Source organism: Candida tropicalis (assembly GCF_000006335.3).
Source record: "Candida tropicalis MYA-3404 genomic scaffold supercont3.12, whole genome shotgun sequence".
In the NCBI taxonomy this organism is placed as follows: Eukaryota; Fungi; Ascomycota; class Pichiomycetes; order Serinales; family Debaryomycetaceae; genus Candida; species Candida tropicalis.
Genome location: NW_003020041.1, coordinates 42113 through 61637, shown reverse-complemented (window position 1 = coordinate 61637; position 19525 = coordinate 42113). Strand labels below are relative to the sequence as shown.

Sequence of the window (19525 nt, the reverse complement as noted above, 5' to 3'; positions counted from 1 at the left end):
ATGACATAGCAATAATAGCCAAGATCTAGCTCCATAACTTGATAGAATTATCAGCGCTTCCACTTATAAAGAGACACCTCATTCTCTTCTCAACATCCTTCAAATACTCTTCGGATGTTAGTTCCTTATCTGTATTTGATTCCAGGTCAGTTAAACGAGCGAAATCAATATCATTTATGAATCCTTCGTGACCTGAGATGGTTTTAATAGCAGTAACCGATCCAGTCTCGATTAAGCCAGATAGATCCCAAAATTTTATTGTTTTGTCATCACTTCCACTGATAATAAATTTACCATTTGGATGTACCAGTAGGCATTTAACCCAAGACAGATGCCCTTTAAATTCTGCAATTAACCAGCCTTGGGAATTGTTATATTTTGAAGGCAATGGAGATCTATGAGGTATGAGGGTCGGTGGTGGAATTAGCCATAATTTAATTGTGTTATCTCTACTGGCACTAACACAATACTTGAATCCTAATTCGTCATAAATTGGATCTTTCAATAATTCAGAAGGTATGGATGGGAATTGATCAATATTTTTTGTTATATATTCGTCAATTAATTCATTGGCTTGGATCTTTGGTAAAAATTTCACAGATTCCACAACATGAGTATGTCCAACAAACATGGCCACACCAACCCCACTATTAATATGTGACAATCTGGCCAGCTGATCATTGGAACATGTTAATACAAAATCACCCTGGGTTTCCAGTGCTACAGCATCCAAATCTCGACACCATTCACTATGCCCCACAAAACTTTTCAAACAAACTCCCTGTGATATATCCCAGACTCTTATGTTTTTATCCCTCGATACAGAGTACAAGATATTGCTATCAGAAGGCGAGAATTTCACTGATGATACAGTATGTTCGTGGCCGTTCAATGTTCGGATGTGGTTGAATTTCTCATCCCAAATCTTGATTGTCAAGTCCGACGAACATGTCGCCAAGTAGTAAGGCTTTCTATAAGAAAAACACATTTTGTTTATGGATCTAGTATGTGCTTTTATCCTTTTCTCAGGGATCGTGTTGTCATCATTAGTTAAATTCCAGATATAAAGATTACCATCATTGCAGCCATTAAATACCAATGGCAAATTTGGATGCAATCTGACCGTTGCTACCACATTTTCACATTGATATGTCTGTTTTGATGCACCTTTGGGTATCCAATTTATTTTGTCTTTACTTAGAACCACACCATTTGTTTCAGAATTTGTGGTATTAATAATATTAGTTAAATTATGGATTTCGTTCTCTAGATCAATGATCTTCTTTTGTAGTCGCAACACTGTCGACCATTTCTTTTCCAAATAGTTATCCACAATATCACTGCCATCGAGCTCTGTCGATTCTATTTTTAACATAGAGGTTAGTTTATCAAGGACCTCGTTGTTCTCTTGTGAACATATTGGTTGTAAATACTGGATTATTGCTTTATTCAACTCTGATTGCTGCCTCTCCGTCAAGATTTGAGATCGTTCCATCATGTTGAGCTAATAAATATAATACAGGAAAATAGAATTGACTGTGAACTTGAGATGAACAATTCTTGGGAATAAGTGTAGTTGTGATGTGTTGATTTGAATTTCAATTGTGCAATGGAACAACAACAACAAATAGAAAAAAAATCAACAAAAAAAAAAAATCTTAAAAATTTTTCTTGATCGCTTCTCCATGTACTGCTTTCAGTTAGTGATTCGAAACCCTGTCTATCATGTAAGTATTTGTGAAAAGAATATAACGGTAGAGGAGATTGTCAATTAGTAATATCGTTCGGAAACTACTTATGAAACGATATGTACTCACCAATTGAGTTGTCTGGTGTCTGTTCATGGGAGCTTACTAGGCTTCTCGAAAGGTACTCAATAACGGGAGGATAATATGCTGTGTTCAAAGAGCAAAAGTATCGCCAGTCATATAAACCCAATTCTATAGCAAATAATATATATTTCAAGAAATAATATAAAATCCTCTCTTGTATTTTAATAATGAAAAAGAAACCTTTTTGTTCTCTTTTTAATTATTTGTTTAATTCATTAACAAACTTTGAATATTTAAATAAGAAGACACAATCTTCGGTAATAGTAATGATATTTTTCTTTGATTTATTTTCCTTATGACTTGATTCTCTCATTATTTCTCATAAACGTCATTTAGATTACAAGTTGTCTTTTAAAGTTTGGTTTAATCTGGCAACCTTGTTGGCAATGGAAACATCAACAGTTCTGTCACCAACTTCAACAACCAAACCACCCAAAATTTCTGGGTCAACTTTGTTGGTTAATTTCAAAGTCTTACCTTCACCGACAAAAGAAGATTTACCAATGGAGTTTTGTAATCTCTTCAAAATCTTAGATTCCAATGGCTTAGCAGAAGTAACCTTGGCTTCAACAACACCATTGTAGGCATCGTTCAACAAACCGAATTTTTCGAAAACACTGGAGAAGTTACCCAATCTGTTGTTTTCAGCCAAAACAGTCAAGAAGTTGGCAGTGGTTTTGTCCAAAGCTAATTTGTCAGAAATAGATTTAGCAACGGCAACTCTGTCATCTTTGGTCAATGAAGGGTTGGTCAAAGCAACTTTCAATTGAGGGTCACCTTTGATGACATTTTCAACTTTTTCCAAAGATTTCCAGGTTTGGGCCATGTCGGATTGTTGGATGGTAGCTGAGTATAAAGCATTGGCGTAAGTACCATCAACACCGAACAATTGAACAGGTGGCTTGGTAGATTTGGCAGCGGATGCTAATGAACGCAAGAAAACACGAGACATCTTTATGAATTTATAACTGTTGGTGATCTAAAGACTGTGTTGATGAAGATTTTCTTCCTTTTTTTTTCGTTCACAGTGTTTCTTTAATCCACATAATTTTTTTTGTCTTCACTAAACTCGCTTTCGCAATATGGAAAAGCCAGAAAGCGAGAGGATTTTTCATTGGCCAAAGACACACGCACGTGAATTGGTTTGATCCACACGACTTTTGCTCTTTTTTTTCCCTCGTCCCCCTACTGAATACACCTCTCTGTAAATTGCATATTGTACGGTGCGACTTTGTTTGGGTTTCAAGGTTTTGGTTTAATTGAGCAGCGAAAATTTTTCAGAGGTTCTGAAAGAACACTACTAGATCAAGTTTCATTGTACCCATATTCAACCACATAATGTTACCAGTGACTAAGGCATGGTTAGGAAACCTTAGAATCCCTGCAGCTAGTCTTTTGAATTGCAGTAGGATCGGTATTAGATTCAGTTCAACCACCAACACCTCCTCGTCATCATCATCAGCATCACAAGAGTTGACTGAATTGGAATTACAAGATATCAAATATAGAAAGCAAAGAGAGTTGAGTTTAAAATTAACCAAGATGAAAAACTATGGTGATGCATTCCCAAAACATTCACACCCAGGTTCCACACACTACAAAAAACCAGTACATGATCATTTGCACAAGGGTAAGCCAATCAAGGAATTGACTATCGCCATTAGAAAGACTGTCAGTGGTAGAAATAATCAAGGTAAAATTACTGTACGTGGTAGAGGTGGTGGCCACAAGAAAAGAGCCAGATTACTTGATTTCCATCGTTCAGTCGCAGGAAGACAAGAGGTTATTAGAATTGAGTATGATCCAAATAGATCTGGGCACATTGCTTTGCTTAAACACATGGAAACCGGTGATTTATCATACATCGTTGCCCCACAAGGTTTGAGAAGCGGTGATATAGTGGAAAGTTTCAGACAAGGTATTCCAAAGGATTTCATTGAAGAAATGAAAAGAACAAACAATGGGGAAATTGATGAAGCATTGTTATCTGCCAGAATTTTACAAAGAGGTAACTGTTTGCCTTTGAGAATGTTACCAGTTGGTTCAATTATTCACTGTGTTGGTTTAGATAAAACCAGACCAGCAAAATTAGTTAGATCTGCTGGTACTTTTGCAAAGATTTTATCAAAACATGCTGATAAGGATAGAGCTGTCATCAAATTGTCTTCAGGTGAACAACGTTATGTTAGATTAGATTGTCATGCTACCTTGGGTGTAGTTTCAAATAAAGAACATCAATTGATTTCTTGGGGTAAAGCTGGTAGAAGTCGTTACAGAGGTTTCAGACCAAAAGTCAGAGGTGTGGCCATGAATGCTTGTGACCATCCTCATGGTGGTGGTAGAGGTAAATCCAAGTCAAATAAGGTTTCTCAATCCATGTGGGGTTTGAAGAAGTTCCAAAAGACCAGATTGAGACCAAGTCCAGAACAAATCAAAACCAGAAAGGGTCATTTGATCAACCACGACAAATACAAATAGAGATTCCGTGCTGTTTTACATTTTTGATTCAAAAGCAAAGTATAATAGTTTCCTTTATATTATTATATATATTCACCTTGTAAATACATATTACGACAACGTTAGCAAAAAATAATTAGAGGTTGGGTTCTACTTACAACCCCCTACAGAATGCTGGTAAAGCGACATCAGCAGGCTGAAATTGGCGGAACATAGAACAGGCTAAACTCTTTGCAAGTGAAACAAGCGCAGTCATATTCCCAGTGTAGTAAAGACCCAAAATCCCTGAAATCAAAAAAATGGTTAAGAAGGTTGCCATCATCCATGTAAACGTGTTTGGATATTGTCGTCTGACCACCCTAAAAAGCCATCTTTGTAATAAATCCATTAAATTACCTGTGAAACGTTGTCCTATAACCGGAGAAGTATTGGAGCGAACTTGATATATTGGTAACAAAGGCAGATGCTCAGCATCAGTATGATGATGCAGTGGGTTCTCAGATCTAAACCATCTTACACACCAGCTAAGACATCCAGTTCTGCTTTGCTCTTGAGAACTAGGAGGAATTATTAAATCTCTTGATGATACTGGTCTAACCATATCAAGTGCTTGTGAAAGTGGACCATTAGCAGACGAAGGAAATACCAATTCCCTATGAGAATTAATTGAATGGTCCTCATGCAAACTTTGCGCCAATGTTGCGCTATATATAACTTCATCAGAATGACAATCATCCGAATGATGAACTATTTGCAATGACTTTGTATCTGGTTCAGTCATTTATTGTTGATTCAAATGATAATCCCTAGTAATAAGTGTTGCAAAAAAAAAAAAAAAAATAAATACAAACCAAAAAAACACAAACTTGTACTACCCAAAAAACACCTTTCGTATTAGTTAAAAAAATGCAGACGCATCGGGGTTGAATTATGGAGAATTTATAAGTCCATCATCATAGTTGAAGATTTCAGTGTTAGTTTTCGTTCTGCACAACTGATCATATTCAGGATCATCATATACGAATTCTAATCTTGACTCGATAGAGTTAACAAATCGGTATTCATCTATTAAGAATAATTCAAAATCTAATATTTCCAACACAACAATATCTAATGCACCCTTTAGGTTTAGTTTAAAATCCTTGTTGACAGAATCGATAGTCATGAATTTCAAGTTTGCTTTTTTTATATGTATTATTCGATTTACTGTATTGTATGTCATTCTCTGGTGATATCTATTCTCAAAATCAACTATGGCAGGATCGAATTTGAAGATGGACAATATCTTATGAGTCGAATCTGATAAAATTGCTGTGATATCCATGGACTCAGTAGGGGAAATAAATTCTAAGATGCGTAGTAGAAACGAAACTTTCATGAGTGTGGGTTTAAAGTTTTTTCTAACAATAGGATTCACATAGTTTGTATTTTGACCAATTGAATTGATCACATCTTTAGACAACCAACTTGATAAAACTCGTATAGGAACTCCAGTATTATCATTATTTTGACTCGACATCTTTCTTTGACTAGACGTGGAGTTATATTTACCGTGGTGATTTCATTTTATTCTTTTTTTTTTTTCGTTTCTGGGTAGTTTTCTGGTGATGCTTACACGCGTAGTTGATTCGGTATTCCTAACTCTCTGTATTTAACATCTATATACTCTATTGTACAAGAAGAGGACCAACTACATTGAACTAGTTCTTCTCTTCTTTTTCTTTTTCTTTTCCATAAATGCCAATCTTTCGATTCTCTTTATTTCTTTCTTTTCGTTAATTTTTTCAACATCCACCTCACTATTAGGTTTGAATGTTTCTTTTAAAATTGGCCAAACCTTCTCTTGTGTGTGCATATTTCCATAACGAACACTCATTAAATCGTATGCAAACCAGATATCAATATCTTTGAACTCCAAATTACTATTACTTTTAGCTCTGAATATATTCTGATCACTTGTGTTCTCTGAAAGATAGGAGTTTAACTCATTTGCACATTCTTCAAGTTCTGCCTTTGGAACACAATTATTGGAAATACCATAACGTGAACTAAAATGTGTCAATATCAATTTAGGACAATTCATGTTTCTACTAACCGCAACAGCTTCTATCATGGTAGAATGTTTTTTAGCAATCGCTTCTTCAATCCAGTTACCATCCATTGATGCTTCATGGATTAACAAATCGCTATCGTATCCACATCTAGAAAATTTTGGATTAGGTCTCGTGTCTCCTGAGAATGAAACTTTGAAAGTTTCTCCTCTGTTGTTTAACTTGAAATCAAATATACTAGAATATGCCCAAGCACAATGCAAGGCACGAACGGTGGCAATTGAATTTAACCCAATTGAATCATACATTTCCTGAATTGATTCCAAATCTAAAGAATTTAATTTCCCCTTTGGCACAGATTTATGTAAAAGTTTCTTGTCAAAATACTCTTCAAACTTATCCATACTCATTTTTTGGTATTCGGCAGCACGTGTCTCCAAACAGAAATCCTCACAACTAAAACATACCAATCTGTTAATGTCAAATGTAGGATGGTATTGCAGCTCTAAAGAATACCAGTCCCTCAAAAAGGTTATAAACTGCCATGGTACCACAAGGTATAATGTCTTTGATTTATCATTTAATTTGAACCATTCACCTATTAAGGAAACAATACCCAAATGATGATCTGCGTGCAAATGACTAAGATGGATCAATGATAATTCTTGAAAAATCTGGTTTACATATTTGTAATTATCATGACCAAATGTACGAAGTAAACTACCGATAGTATTCTCACCACCATCCAATATAATAGAACGATAACTAATAGATCCATCATCGTGTTGGAATGGAATACGGAGCAAATTTCCCAACACATTTCTGGATATACTTGGTAAAGCTGATCCAGTTCCAAGCATACAAATTTGCACTTTATCCTTCAATGATGATGTAGTTTCGTCATCAAGTTCAATACTTGTTTTTGTCATCGACTCATAATCAACAGCTTCCGGTATCTCCATTGGTGCCACTTCGTTGTCGTATAATGACTTGTTGGTGGCTTGAACTGAGCAGGAATTATCAGCGTGAACTTCATTTTCGGTAATTTGGTACAGTTGTAAAGCATGTAATCTCTCAACGTGACCATCACTTAACGGTTGAAATTCTTCCAGATTGACCAAGTTGAAGTTTTCATTCATTAAAGATTTTAATTTTATAGTGTTTGCAACCAATTTATCATTCAAAATGACATTATTTGTCATTGATGGGTGACTAATGATGTGGTAAGCATCACTTGGGAATTTCGACAAGAAGTTTTCTTTATAGTGTTGCAAATCAAAGTCCAATTCTTCACCCAAAAAATGATACACCAACCCAATTTCATTAGATTTTTCATTCTCAGCTTTTGCAAACCACTTATTTGAAGTTATTGTGTTTTCATAGTAATCATTGTTTGGAATATCAATGATTAACAACTTTCGGAACAATCTATCCGGAGCAATAACTTGTTCCGGTTGAATTGTCTCACCATTTTCATTAACAACAGCTTTACCATTCGACAAATCTCTGAATTGTGGGCCAGGTTTTAGCCCGAGTTCTATTGCTCGTTTTGGATCAAACTTACCTCTAATTGGTAGAATTCTAACTGAATATGAGTATGCTGCTTGGGAAGTAACTATCTCTGAAGCTTTTGGTAGATGAACATGCGTGTGAATATCTTTCAGTGTTGGATCAGATCTATATGACTCAGGATCTCTGCTATTTACTTCGCTTGTATCTAATGGAAACATCAAGGATGCCAACTTTTTGACTTGACGAACAAGGACATTTGAGTTTTCTGGATGTGGTTCATGTTCAACAGGATCGATTCTAATAGGTGAAATAACAATCTCTTCACCAGTTATTTCAGGATTAGTTTCAGTATCGATAATATTTAATGTTATCCCCATTCGGAAAACAAACTGTCTCCATGTTGCCACAATATATGATAATAGTTTCCCACAACCAATTACATTTACCCCATTTTTCGTCGAATCACTCACTGTTAAAAATAATCCTGGCAATCCCCCAATATCGGACCATGAAAATATAGACCCAGTAAGAAAAACACCTTGTAATTTAGGAAATCTAACTTCACTTCCTATTACATTTATAATTCTTTGTGAACCTTCAGGGACTTTTCCAAATAAATACTTTGATCCGAGCTTTGTTGTTAAGCATACCAATGGTCTATTCGAATCATCTGTCAAGTGAGTTATTGTAGTGACTTTAAACATCAGGTGTAGACGTTGACGTGAATTCTTTAATTTCCCTACGTGCTTGGTTTCGGAATTTGATTGATGAAGTTGTCTTTGACCTGTTAAAGTACACTGATGTAAACCGGAGCCGTTTGTGAAAAAGTTCCTCCTCGTTAAATTATATCGTACAATCAAAACGAATTTCTTCTAGTAAAGATCTAATGTCAGGGTGGTTCGACAAGTAAAATTCTAGTCTCTTTGAATCCGACTGGTAAGATGATTTCAATTTGATCTTACAAAGACCAACTGAAAAAAAAAAAAATTAGACAAACAAAATTGCATCGCTACTGATGTCGTTATGTCGTATTTTAGAGCTACCAAATGATAGGATGTCGTAAAAATTTCATATGCAAACGAGACGATTATGTAATCAAAAGTATATCATCAATCACATCATTTACTCCACTTGCAATCTGGACGTCTAAATCTCTAAAACAAAATCATTTTATAAATTGTTTTCTATTTTTTTTTTGTTCTTTTTTTTTATTATTATTTCTTCTTGAAACTAATCATTTCTAGAAAGTTACTATAAATCTAATATGAGTACAGCTGTGACGTTGTTGCCTCCTGTCTCCACTACAACAACTACCTCGGCAACGTCTACTGATGCGATTATTCGAGATTTATTCCAGCAATATATTTCTTTAAATCCAAGTATTATCAAAACCGGTCAAACGATTACAAATAAATTTTCCCTTCGATCGTTACCAATTATTGGACATCTTTTTCCTGAAGTAGATGAAAAGAAACAGATTATCAATGAACTATTGGAGTTTCAAAAAGCTACTACCTCTTATTATGAATGGTACGACACATCATTAAAGTTGGATGAACTACTCGGGAATAACGCTTGGAAATCTGACCCCACTTCTGATATTTACGACTATGATTTGATCTATAGAAATCTAAACGATATGAGAGAAGCAAGGATGAATCATGATTATAAGTTGTTATTGTATTACATTAGAACCCGATGGGTTAGAAATATTGGAAATATGGGTGATGCAAACCTTTACAGACACGCATATGTTGGTACTAAACGATTGATTGAAGAGTATATTCATGAATGTCAGGTTTCGTTGGAATATTTGATAAATCACGACGAAGTTAATTTGGATGATCGGTACTTGTTGGGGATGTTGATTCAAACTAGAAAAAATATCGGTAGAACTGCGTTGGTTTTATCTGGTGGTAGTACATTTGGTATTTTCCATATTGGTGTGTTGACCACATTGTTTGAGTGCAATCTAATGCCAAGAATCGTAAGTGGTACATCGGCAGGGTCAATTGTTGCCAGTATTTTGTGCTGCCATTCTAATGAAGAAACATTTGAATTGCTAAGCACAATAACTTCCAGAAAATTTAATATTTTTGATGTTGTCGATTGTGACGTTTCTCAAATTCAAGGTTCGTTCAAGAAGGTATTGTACTATTTGGGCCATTTGATTAAGTATGGTACTATATTTGACATCGAAGGGTTACAGGATACAATGCTTGGATTCTTGGGAGATTTAACATTTAGAGAAGCATATAATAGGACCGGGAAAATATTGAACATTACTGTGTCTCCAGCATCTATCCATGAGCAAACCCGTTTACTTAATTATTTGACAGCACCAAACTGTCTCATTTGGTCTGCAGTGTGTGCTAGTTGTTCAGTTCCTGGCATATTCCCCTCCTGTTCGGTGTACGAGAAAAACCCAAAGACTAATGAAATTCACGAATGGAATAATGACGAGTCTATGAAATTTGTAGATGGTTCAGTGGATAATGACTTGCCAATTACCAGACTTCTGGAAATGTTTAACGTTGATCATATTATTGCTGTTCAAGTTAACCCCCATGTAGTTCCAATATTAAGAGTTTCTGTGAGCAACATTGGAGGTGATGTTGAGAATGATTTGACATACAAGATGAAACATTTTTTGAATAACGTGTACGACTTTGTGTCTTCTGAAGCCATCCATTATCTTCAGTTACTTAACGAATTAGACATCTATAAAAACCTATCAAATAAGGCAATTTCAATATTATCTCAAAATTATTCTGGTGATATTACCATTCTTCCAGAGTATAAAATTTCTGACTTCACCAAAGTATTTGAAAATCCAAGTTCTGAGTTTCTTCTTGATTTCATATGCAGAGGGGCCAAGGCTTCGTGGCCAAAAGTCTCCATAATTCATAACCATTGTAGTGTTGAATTTGCATTGGACAAGGCTATTACGATTTTGAGGGGCAGAATAATCACATCGGCTAGCTATAGGATAACATCGGGTAGTAGTGGAAGTACCGATGGTGTTAAAAGAAGTCAACTGTATTACAACAAACCCAAGCCGCAGTCCATAACGTTGGTTACTTCTCCAGTAATTAACGACACCCAATCAAATACGGCTCCAAATACACCACTCAAGGGAAACAGACGTCCATTAGGAGTTCAAAGGCATCATTCGACGTCAAATGCCACATCAAATAATAAACACCAACCACGATCGAAAAGAAATTCAATGAGTGCAACGGATGGGACTTCAGCTCCTATAATTGGTGGAGCTACAACTCCAAAGAGAAAATTATCCAAAGGTATTTCTACGACTGCTTTGATTCAATTGGCTCAGGGATATCAGCCAGGAGAAGATAGTATGACAAATGGTGATGGTGAAAATAACTCGGGACAAAAGGGTGATCCTGGTTCAAGACATTCTATTCGAAAAGCAAGAAGTTCAGGTAATTTTAGAAATAGAAATGATTTTTTCACCAACAATGTTAATGATGCAACCCTGATTGTTTCTGATAAAATTCCTTATAAGAGTAATCCGTACTATGATAATCATGAAGAAGCTATCATTAACAAAAGTGAAGAGGAAATCAGTCAACGTGAAAAGCCAAACTTGCCTAATTTGTCACGGTCGAATTCCAAAAGAAATTCATATATTGGTTTGAACAGGCTAAAAGATAATAATCTATCTCGATCAAATAATAATCTGCATTACAATTTGAAGAATTTGGGCAAGAATGGCAGTAATCTGGAATTAGTCAGGAAATTGGAACAAGAACGAAAAGGTATATTGAAGAATGGTAATAGAGAAAGTATAACAAGCTTAGATTTATTTGGTACTAGTGATGATGACGACTTATGTAATCTCGGACGACAAATTAAAAATGAAGAATCACAAGAACCAGATGATGATGAAGAGGACGCCGATAATGACGATGGTGATGACGAAAACGAAGATGAAGACGAAGATGAAGATGATGAGGATGGGTATGATGATGATGATAGCGAAACAGATTCAAATCAGGAATTGAAATCATACGAAGAAGGTGATGATAAACATTTAGAGAAGAATTCCACCAAAAAGGAATGCAATGATATGAGGGACGATGTCATTGATATTGAGTTTGAATCTGTTAGTATGGATAACCGTTCAGAAAGTGTGGTAGATGATATCAATCCATATTTTGGAAAGTAAAAGAACGCATGAGTGTCTCATAGATTTATTTATATATATATATATATTAATTATATTTATTCCTTTACGAAGCTAAGTACAGCGGGGATTAAAATTCCAGTTATTACTAGTGAAAACTCCAATTTAGAAATTTTAGAATGTGATTGATTACTAACCACGGTATTTGCTTCACTTTCCACACTTGTAGGTAATACCTGGAAATCTCCAGATGTAAAATCACTCATGACATGGTTGACTATAAATAAGAAGTTACCAGCGGAGAATAAAAACAAAATCCCCACAACCACGTCAGTGTTTACATCAATTAAACTAATAATTATATATGTTATCCAAGTAGCAATTGGACTCAGTAATGCAAAAAGTAATATATGCCAGAATAATTTTGAATCAGGAATGCCTTCCAGGCATAGAATTGTAGATAAACTAAAACTTGTCGGGATTTTATGAATAATAATTGCGGTGAAAATTATTAAGGGAATAGCTGTACCACCAGCAAATGATGATCCTAAAGAAATACCGTCAACAATTCCATGGAAGATCATACCAAGAGTTAATGAAGATCCAAAAATGGAATCTTTCAAATTGCAATTACGTTTGTTATCACTGGAATGACCTGAAAATACATTGTCAATTGTGAACATAGTTACAAATCCAATCAAAATAGGGAACCCCACAAATCTGGAAATATTCTGAGTTGATGTACTTAACATTTCAATACCTTCTGGTAGAATGATCAACATGGCTGTCCCGACCAAAATTCCCATGGCTAGTAATGATAGATATTTCAAGTATGTTGGTGAGATTGTCAACTTTAAAGGCAATACACCCGCAATAAACGATGTCAAAAACATGACAGTCGTTAGAATTGCCAATTCTATTATCCTTGAAAATGACATGGGTGGTCCTATCGTATTGGTAGCTTTGAGTCTGGTGTTTGTATGTGTCTAATCTTAGATTTCTTTTTTTCTCTTTTTGATGCGTTATTTTTTTTATTTATTTATTTTCTCCTTTTCCTTTCTTTGCGTAAACAATCTCCGGAAGTTAAAAACAAATAAGGATACCATTATTTGTCATAAACAACTTGTCTGATATGACAGATCTGAAACTAATAGAAGATAAGTCTAAATTGGCGATTTTATATTTTAAGTCACAAGAATATGAAAAAGCCTTGGGTACTTATAATGTGTTGATCAATCAATTAAAAAATCTCCCAAAATCAACAATCAGACAAATCAGAAAGGACAATAATTTACAAGAATCACCTATTGTTGGTCCAACAATACATCCCAAACTAGGTTCTTTAATTGATCAAAGGGCAGCAACGTATGAGAAATTGGGTCAGATAGCAAGTGCTTTAAAAGATGGTAGAGAGTTGACAAAACTAGAACCTATTGGTTGTAAAGGATATTTACGAACGGGGAAACTATTACTTGGAATGAATAAAAAAGTTGACGCCTATAAATGTTATCAAGAAGGAATTTATATTATTGAAAAGGCTATAAAAGATTACAATATAAATGTTCCTGAGAAGTTGTTTGCGTCATTGAAATTGCACTACCGTGAACTCAATAGAGAATTAAAACAAAAACGACGCACAGAAGATGAATACAAGAAAGTAGTGAAGAAAACTAGAAGATCTACTGATCCATTTGTGCATTTACCTATTGATATAATTGAAATTATTTTCCGAGATATTCCAATGAATCACATACTACGATTGCACCTGGTGTCTAAGCTCTGGTATTATACATTAACATCTATTCCTAGCTTGTATCTGTTCAAATGTAAATCTAACATTGCATTGAGTGAGTTTATAAGTGGTGCCAAATTGTTTAAAAAAATAAGTTCTCATTCAACGTCAAAACTGATACAGCAAATTAAAGTAAACCAAGTCACAACCAAAGCACATTTTCTCAAAGTACTTGAAGTGTTGATCCGTGAACCAGGGATGTTGGTTAAGAATCTTGATTTAATTGACAAGAATTTCAATCTACAGTTATTTTATCATTTGGTTTCGAAATTTGGATGGAGGTGGGGTAATTTGAGAAACTTGGAGAGTTTGAGAATTGGAATCAATTGTAGTATCAAGTATGGACGAGTATTGTTGAATATGTTTAAGAAATTAAAAGTACTTGAGATTGTGATTCTTCAGGGAGAGAAAAGTTCATTGGATTTAATACCTATTCAGGAGAAAATGTTTAAAAAACTCAAGGATCTTGAAGTGGAGGAGTATCCACTTGAAAAATTATTACTTGTTAATCATACGAAGCTTTTGTTAAACAATCCTAATCCAATTTCTGCACAAACATACAATCCATATCCTATTTTTTTAGATAAGAATTTCCCAGCATTGACGGAGTTGACTCTTGTTTCGTTTGATTTTGCAACCACATTACCTGAATTTGGTGAATTTCTAACAAGAATTCCAAAGTTGACCAAACTCTATCTAGAAAACAATCAAAATATAAATATGTTGATTTTCTTGCAAATGATTATTAATTATAGACCCGAGTTTAAGTTGCAAGAATTTACGTTTAGAGAGTCCTGTGCGATTTCACCGATTTCGTTGACTGAATTTAGACTTGGTGATTTGCACCAATTCAAGAATATCTATAAATTAGATTTATATAAAAATTGCTTATCAGTTACTGGCTTATTAAAGTTGTTGAAAATATGTGGTAGATCAATTCGAAGTTTACATATTGGTCACTCACATTACATTTCGTTTACCATCCATTCACAACGAATGATTTCATTGTATGATATTCTCATCAAGTGCCCGTTGTTGAACCAAATATACCTCAACGATATGGATATTGATCAAGCAGCCATGATACAGATTAACAAAGATTTAGAGAAAATCTCTAGTAATTTCCAAATGTTGGATTTAAGTTTTAACAAGATTGATGGGATCAGTTTATTGAGAATGTTTGATAAAAAATTGATTGTTAATCCTATTGAGGTGTTGGTATTAAATGGCATGGAGATTTCCACAGACACTATACAGTATTTAATCAGAAAGAGATATGTTAAGAATGTAGTGTTTGACAAGTCAAGGATTAAATGGCAAGTCTTTGGTGTCAACAGTTGGGTACAATAAAACTGGTTGCAAATATTCTTGTGTGTGTGTGTCAGTAGAAAATTGCGTTTATAGAGGAGAATAAAAATTGAGAACAAATGGGGAATGGAAAGACAAAAAATATAAAACGAAAAAAAAAAAAAAATTCCGATTCACGATGACCTTGGGTTATTCTTTTTTAATTACAGATAAATAAATACATACATAATGGTAGTTACTAGAAGTCAATCTAAACCTATAAAGAAGACATTTACAGATGATGATTTCATAGATGAAGAAATTGTTCCACGAGAACAAGAAGTTGAAGAAAAGGAAGATGAGGAAGAAGAAGAAGAAGAAGAATCTGATGAATCTGATGATGAAGCACCAGAAGAAGAAAGTACAAGTAAAGCTAGAGAAGATATATTGTTGAAAGAAAAACAAAGACAAGATGAAGAAGCTGAACTTGAGAAACAACGAAAGGAAAGAAGAAAAGCATTAGATTTACGTAATAAACAACAACAAGAATTGAAAAAAAGCAAACAAAAGAAACCTATTGAACTTCCTGAATTTTTACCTGATGATATTGAATCAATCATGAATCAATCACAAGTTCCTGAGGTTAAAGCTAAACATATAAGATTAGATGAAGATATTAAACCAGATAGAAAATCCATACTAGAAGAAAAATTAAGACAATTGAAACAAAAGAAAAAAGTCGCTGTCAAAAAGGGTCCAGTTTATGTTAAAGTTCAAGGGAATATGAATAAAAAGGTTGTGCCGAAATCTGAATCTAAAATTATTAAAAACAGAGACAAATGGTTAAATAGGAAAAGCATTAATAGAAAATAGAGGTTTGTAAGAATAGTAAGAAAGTGAAAAAAAAAAAAAAATTAAGTATTATATTAAACTAAATATTTAGAAACACAGAAAATAGTATATACTGTTATTAGGGTGACTGGTGGGTATCCCTTAATGAACTACACTCAATGTAGATCTTTTAACCTTAATTTGGGGCAATATGGACACATCATATGAGAACATCGATGGCAAGTGAATCTGGTTGGAATATTTAGGATGATTTTTTCCTGGTAGTCGATTAGATTATCATTCAATTCTATGTTTAATGGAGATAAAATATGACTTGATGGTTGAGGTAGAAAAGTGGGACTTTCAGGGGAATGATTTTCCAAAGAATATTTTCTTTGATCTGCAGGAATAGTAGATGATGAAGTGTTGGATATTGGAATTGGTTGATGAGAAGTAGTTGAAGAGGTTGAAGATACTGATCCTCTATCTTTGAAATTGAAATAATTGGTTGAATTATCATTACTCGAACTACCATTCGATAGAACGTGTTTGTGATCTCGATACACTACTTGACTGTAGTATTTTAGATTATCAAGGATATAATTAGAAGAATCTAAAGTGGTTGCACGATGTTGTTCTGGTTCACCATTTGGTTGGAATGAATTATAATCATCTTTATACAAGACTGTGCCATAACTTTGTCCACAAGAACAACAATACCATTGGCATATTCTATTGTTGCTTGTGATTGTAGAATTATTTCTATCTAATGAACTCAACGTGCCCGTAGTTGCAGTAGTGGTAGTAGTAGTCGTTGTAGTAGTCGTAGTATTAGTTGCTGTTGTAGTAGATGATTTCTCAGGGGATGTATTTGAAGCTGAACTAGTTATTCTTGGCATTGTAATGAACATTGTAACTAATTAGGAGATCCCCTTTAAATATAATCAAAAAAACAGAAAGAAAAAAAAAAGAATAGTCTGATAAAGTGAATTGAAAAGTATTAAATGTAACGAATAGCAATATATGCTAATAATAAAGAAAACAAAATTAATAGAAATGATTAATGTCCTAATTCTTTCAAATAAGATAGACAAATGAAGAAATAAACAAGATTTGGGAAGGGAAAAACAGAACGGGAGTGGAACAACGTAATTCCATAGTAAGAAAGAATTAAAAAAAAGGGAAGAATGTCATTGAAATTTTTGGGAATACCATTGGTTCTATATATAGTGTTAGGCATAGTTTGTACAAAAATGCAAAATGCACAAAAATGGAAGAAGTAGAAAAAAAAAAAAAGCTAGAATTCAACGTGAGAGAATTAAAAGAAACGCACAAAGGAATAAAAACGAACTGTACTAATAAAGGGTTAATGTATGGTTTTAAATCTAGCGATAAAAAGTTAATTGAAGTGTCTAGAATCAATTTTGATGTCACGGGTAATTATAAATGTTTAATCATTACAACCATAAATTTAATTAACCAATAAATCTACATACTCTTTTGCTAAAAAAAAAGTATTGGCGGTGTTACTGAATTTAGGTCATACATCTATGGGCAAGGGCAAGGGCAAAGTCAAATGAGTTTGAGGTGAATCTACGCAGAATCAGTTAAACAAACAAAAATGACCCGTAGTAGTATTAGTGGTACTAGTAGTAGAACAGTGGTTTGTAGGAGTAGAAAATAGGGAGCGCTTAGAGAAACAAATTTAAGAAACCTGAGAAGAAGAAAAAATCTTTCTTTCGTTTTAAATTTATGCGCCCATTTTTTTTTTTCGTTTCGTTTTCTGTTTTATGTTGTTCTTTTTTTTGTCATTCTGCTGTTTTGCTTTCAAAGTGGCAGTCACATCACAATGTAAGATTAATCTATAGGGAACTCAAAACAAGATTCCAAAATCGAGTGGTATAAAGAGAGAATTGTTTATCCGATTCATATACACCATGATTCTTTAATTTATAATCTGGCTGCGGTTGCCAATAATTGAAATATCCCGGAGCCATCTCAAAATCTAGACTTTTTGTCGTTGGTGTAGAATATGCAGGATCCCTGGATAGAGGGGGAGTAGGAAGGAAAATAATTTTAAGTGGAGGCGTGAGAAAACAATGTGTGTGTGTATGAATCAGTCAGTTAGTTTGTTAGTCAGTGTGTCTAAGAATTTGAAATTAAATGATTTAGTTAAATTTCCTGAAATGATATAAATGCCTTCTTTTATTTAAAAAGAAAGCCACCAAAAACCAGAAGCGATCGATTCTAGAACCAAGGCAGAATCTGCGTGTCTTGCCCAAGTTTCTTTCTTTGCTATTGTATTGTATTGTATTGTGATGTAGTGTGCCATCCCCCGGTTTGCAGATATTTAAATCATTATGCATTTACTAGATTAACAATCCACATCAATAATCACAGGGTTATCTTCAACGATTTATTCTTTCCGTTGATTGTAACGTTTCATCTTGTGACTGTTGCCAATGTCAATTATTTGTTTCAATTATCTATTAATCAACCACCACCACCATCATCACCCAAAAATTGAAACTAGTTGGATTATGCAATAGGATAAATTATCGTCTAAACCGGTAGACGATATTTATTTTTTTTCACTTTCAAAAATTCTAGCCTATTTTGGTTGCAAAGCATAATAATTAAAAAGCAAAACCCGCGCATACTCACGCGTGCGTCTTTTTTTATTTTTTTCTTTTTGGTGCTGTTTACACGCCCTCCTAATGAACCTTCTTTTTTTTTTCGTCTACTAACATCATGATTTGTTAAAGTACTGTAACAATATAAATTAAGTAATCCAGCGTAATGGTATTTCAGTTGGTGTATATTGTGAGTAAACAAAAACAAAAAATCGATTTGAAACTTGAAAAGAAAAGAGTACATATAATTTCAATTATAGGCTGAAATTATGTTCCTCTCTGCAATGATTGACAAGGATAAACTAGTTCTCCTTTAATCTCGTGAAACGACAATGACAAGGTACAGTACAGTATGGAAAGTTACGATTAAAAGGTAAAATAAAAACAACGCTCTGTTCCCCTTTTTCATTATTGCAATTGTTATGCACAGTACGCAACAATTTCAATGTTTCAGTTACAAGATTCAAGTGCCATAATAAAACAATTTTGTTTTACTATGTTGTTTCAGCTAGTGGGTGCAAAACTAATGTCAAAAAAAAAAAAAAAAAACATAGAGAGAGAAGGTATTGAAATAATAATAATTCTAATAAACTACACAAAATTCAACAAACTTCTAAATCAAACAATCCCACAATCCGTTCCGAAACAATCGATGAGGATGATAGATTGTAATATATTATGACTTGCACCTTGTCTTTGTTTATTTCTTAATTATTCTCATTTTAAGGTACCATTCAATTTTTAGTTTCCCCATATTGTGTCTAGATTTACCAATTGATAAGGTCTGGAACTTTAAACTTATTCAAGCTCGTAGTTTAAACTATACTATCCCTTCCTTACTAAGCGCAAATTCAATAACATTTATCATCATGTATGGAACCGTCTCATTTTTTAAAAATAAAAGATATTATTAGTTATCCCACACCTTGTCATATCATTTCTTGGAGTGAATTCAATAACAACTGGGTTCCTAAAAATAG

The 19525-nt window shown here is 33.9% G+C and overlaps 11 protein-coding genes across 11 annotated transcripts; 4 read left to right on the top strand and 7 right to left on the bottom strand. All coding sequences in view use genetic code 12, as the record gives it.

Annotated features, from left to right (window-relative positions):
- Nucleotides 1-25: 25 nt before the first annotated feature.
- Nucleotides 26-1498, bottom strand: CTRG_06191 (uncharacterized protein; the record flags this gene model as incomplete). Its single annotated transcript, XM_002546667.1, has 1 exon — nucleotides 26-1498. The coding sequence occupies one exon, from the start codon at nucleotides 1496-1498 to the stop codon at nucleotides 26-28; it is 1473 nt and encodes a 490-aa protein (XP_002546713.1).
- A 671-nt stretch (nucleotides 1499-2169) lies between these two features.
- On the bottom strand, nucleotides 2170-2784 carry ATP5 (F1F0 ATP synthase subunit 5; the record flags this gene model as incomplete). The annotated part of the gene is made up of 1 exon (XM_002546666.1): nucleotides 2170-2784. One exon carries the CDS (start codon nucleotides 2782-2784, stop codon nucleotides 2170-2172), a length of 615 nt encoding a protein of 204 aa, XP_002546712.1.
- A 386-nt stretch (nucleotides 2785-3170) lies between these two features.
- On the top strand, nucleotides 3171-4310 carry CTRG_06189 (mitochondrial 54S ribosomal protein uL2m; the record flags this gene model as incomplete). The annotated part of the gene is made up of 1 exon (XM_002546665.1): nucleotides 3171-4310. The coding sequence occupies one exon, from the start codon at nucleotides 3171-3173 to the stop codon at nucleotides 4308-4310; it is 1140 nt and encodes a 379-aa protein (XP_002546711.1).
- Nucleotides 4311-4443: 133 nt separating this feature from the next.
- Nucleotides 4444-5070, bottom strand: CTRG_06188 (uncharacterized protein; the record flags this gene model as incomplete). The annotated part of the gene is made up of 1 exon (XM_002546664.1): nucleotides 4444-5070. One exon carries the CDS (start codon nucleotides 5068-5070, stop codon nucleotides 4444-4446), a length of 627 nt encoding a protein of 208 aa, XP_002546710.1.
- A 147-nt stretch (nucleotides 5071-5217) lies between these two features.
- On the bottom strand, nucleotides 5218-5808 carry EST3 (telomerase subunit; the record flags this gene model as incomplete). The annotated part of the gene is made up of 1 exon (XM_002546663.1): nucleotides 5218-5808. One exon carries the CDS (start codon nucleotides 5806-5808, stop codon nucleotides 5218-5220), a length of 591 nt encoding a protein of 196 aa, XP_002546709.1.
- A 171-nt stretch (nucleotides 5809-5979) lies between these two features.
- CTRG_06186 (tRNase Z) lies at nucleotides 5980-8556 on the bottom strand (the record flags this gene model as incomplete). Its single annotated transcript, XM_002546662.1, has 1 exon — nucleotides 5980-8556. One exon carries the CDS (start codon nucleotides 8554-8556, stop codon nucleotides 5980-5982), a length of 2577 nt encoding a protein of 858 aa, XP_002546708.1.
- Nucleotides 8557-9116: 560 nt separating this feature from the next.
- Nucleotides 9117-12044, top strand: CTRG_06185 (uncharacterized protein; the record flags this gene model as incomplete). Its single annotated transcript, XM_002546661.1, has 1 exon — nucleotides 9117-12044. One exon carries the CDS (start codon nucleotides 9117-9119, stop codon nucleotides 12042-12044), a length of 2928 nt encoding a protein of 975 aa, XP_002546707.1.
- A 56-nt stretch (nucleotides 12045-12100) lies between these two features.
- CTRG_06184 (Mn(2+) transporter) lies at nucleotides 12101-12940 on the bottom strand (the record flags this gene model as incomplete). The annotated part of the gene is made up of 1 exon (XM_002546660.1): nucleotides 12101-12940. The coding sequence occupies one exon, from the start codon at nucleotides 12938-12940 to the stop codon at nucleotides 12101-12103; it is 840 nt and encodes a 279-aa protein (XP_002546706.1).
- A 194-nt stretch (nucleotides 12941-13134) lies between these two features.
- CTRG_06183 (DNA-binding SCF ubiquitin ligase subunit) lies at nucleotides 13135-15144 on the top strand (the record flags this gene model as incomplete). Its single annotated transcript, XM_002546659.1, has 1 exon — nucleotides 13135-15144. The coding sequence occupies one exon, from the start codon at nucleotides 13135-13137 to the stop codon at nucleotides 15142-15144; it is 2010 nt and encodes a 669-aa protein (XP_002546705.1).
- A 186-nt stretch (nucleotides 15145-15330) lies between these two features.
- Nucleotides 15331-15954, top strand: BUD21 (Bud21p; the record flags this gene model as incomplete). The annotated part of the gene is made up of 1 exon (XM_002546658.1): nucleotides 15331-15954. One exon carries the CDS (start codon nucleotides 15331-15333, stop codon nucleotides 15952-15954), a length of 624 nt encoding a protein of 207 aa, XP_002546704.1.
- A 134-nt stretch (nucleotides 15955-16088) lies between these two features.
- CTRG_06181 (uncharacterized protein) lies at nucleotides 16089-16823 on the bottom strand (the record flags this gene model as incomplete). Its single annotated transcript, XM_002546657.1, has 1 exon — nucleotides 16089-16823. One exon carries the CDS (start codon nucleotides 16821-16823, stop codon nucleotides 16089-16091), a length of 735 nt encoding a protein of 244 aa, XP_002546703.1.
- Nucleotides 16824-19525: the final 2702 nt, after the last annotated feature.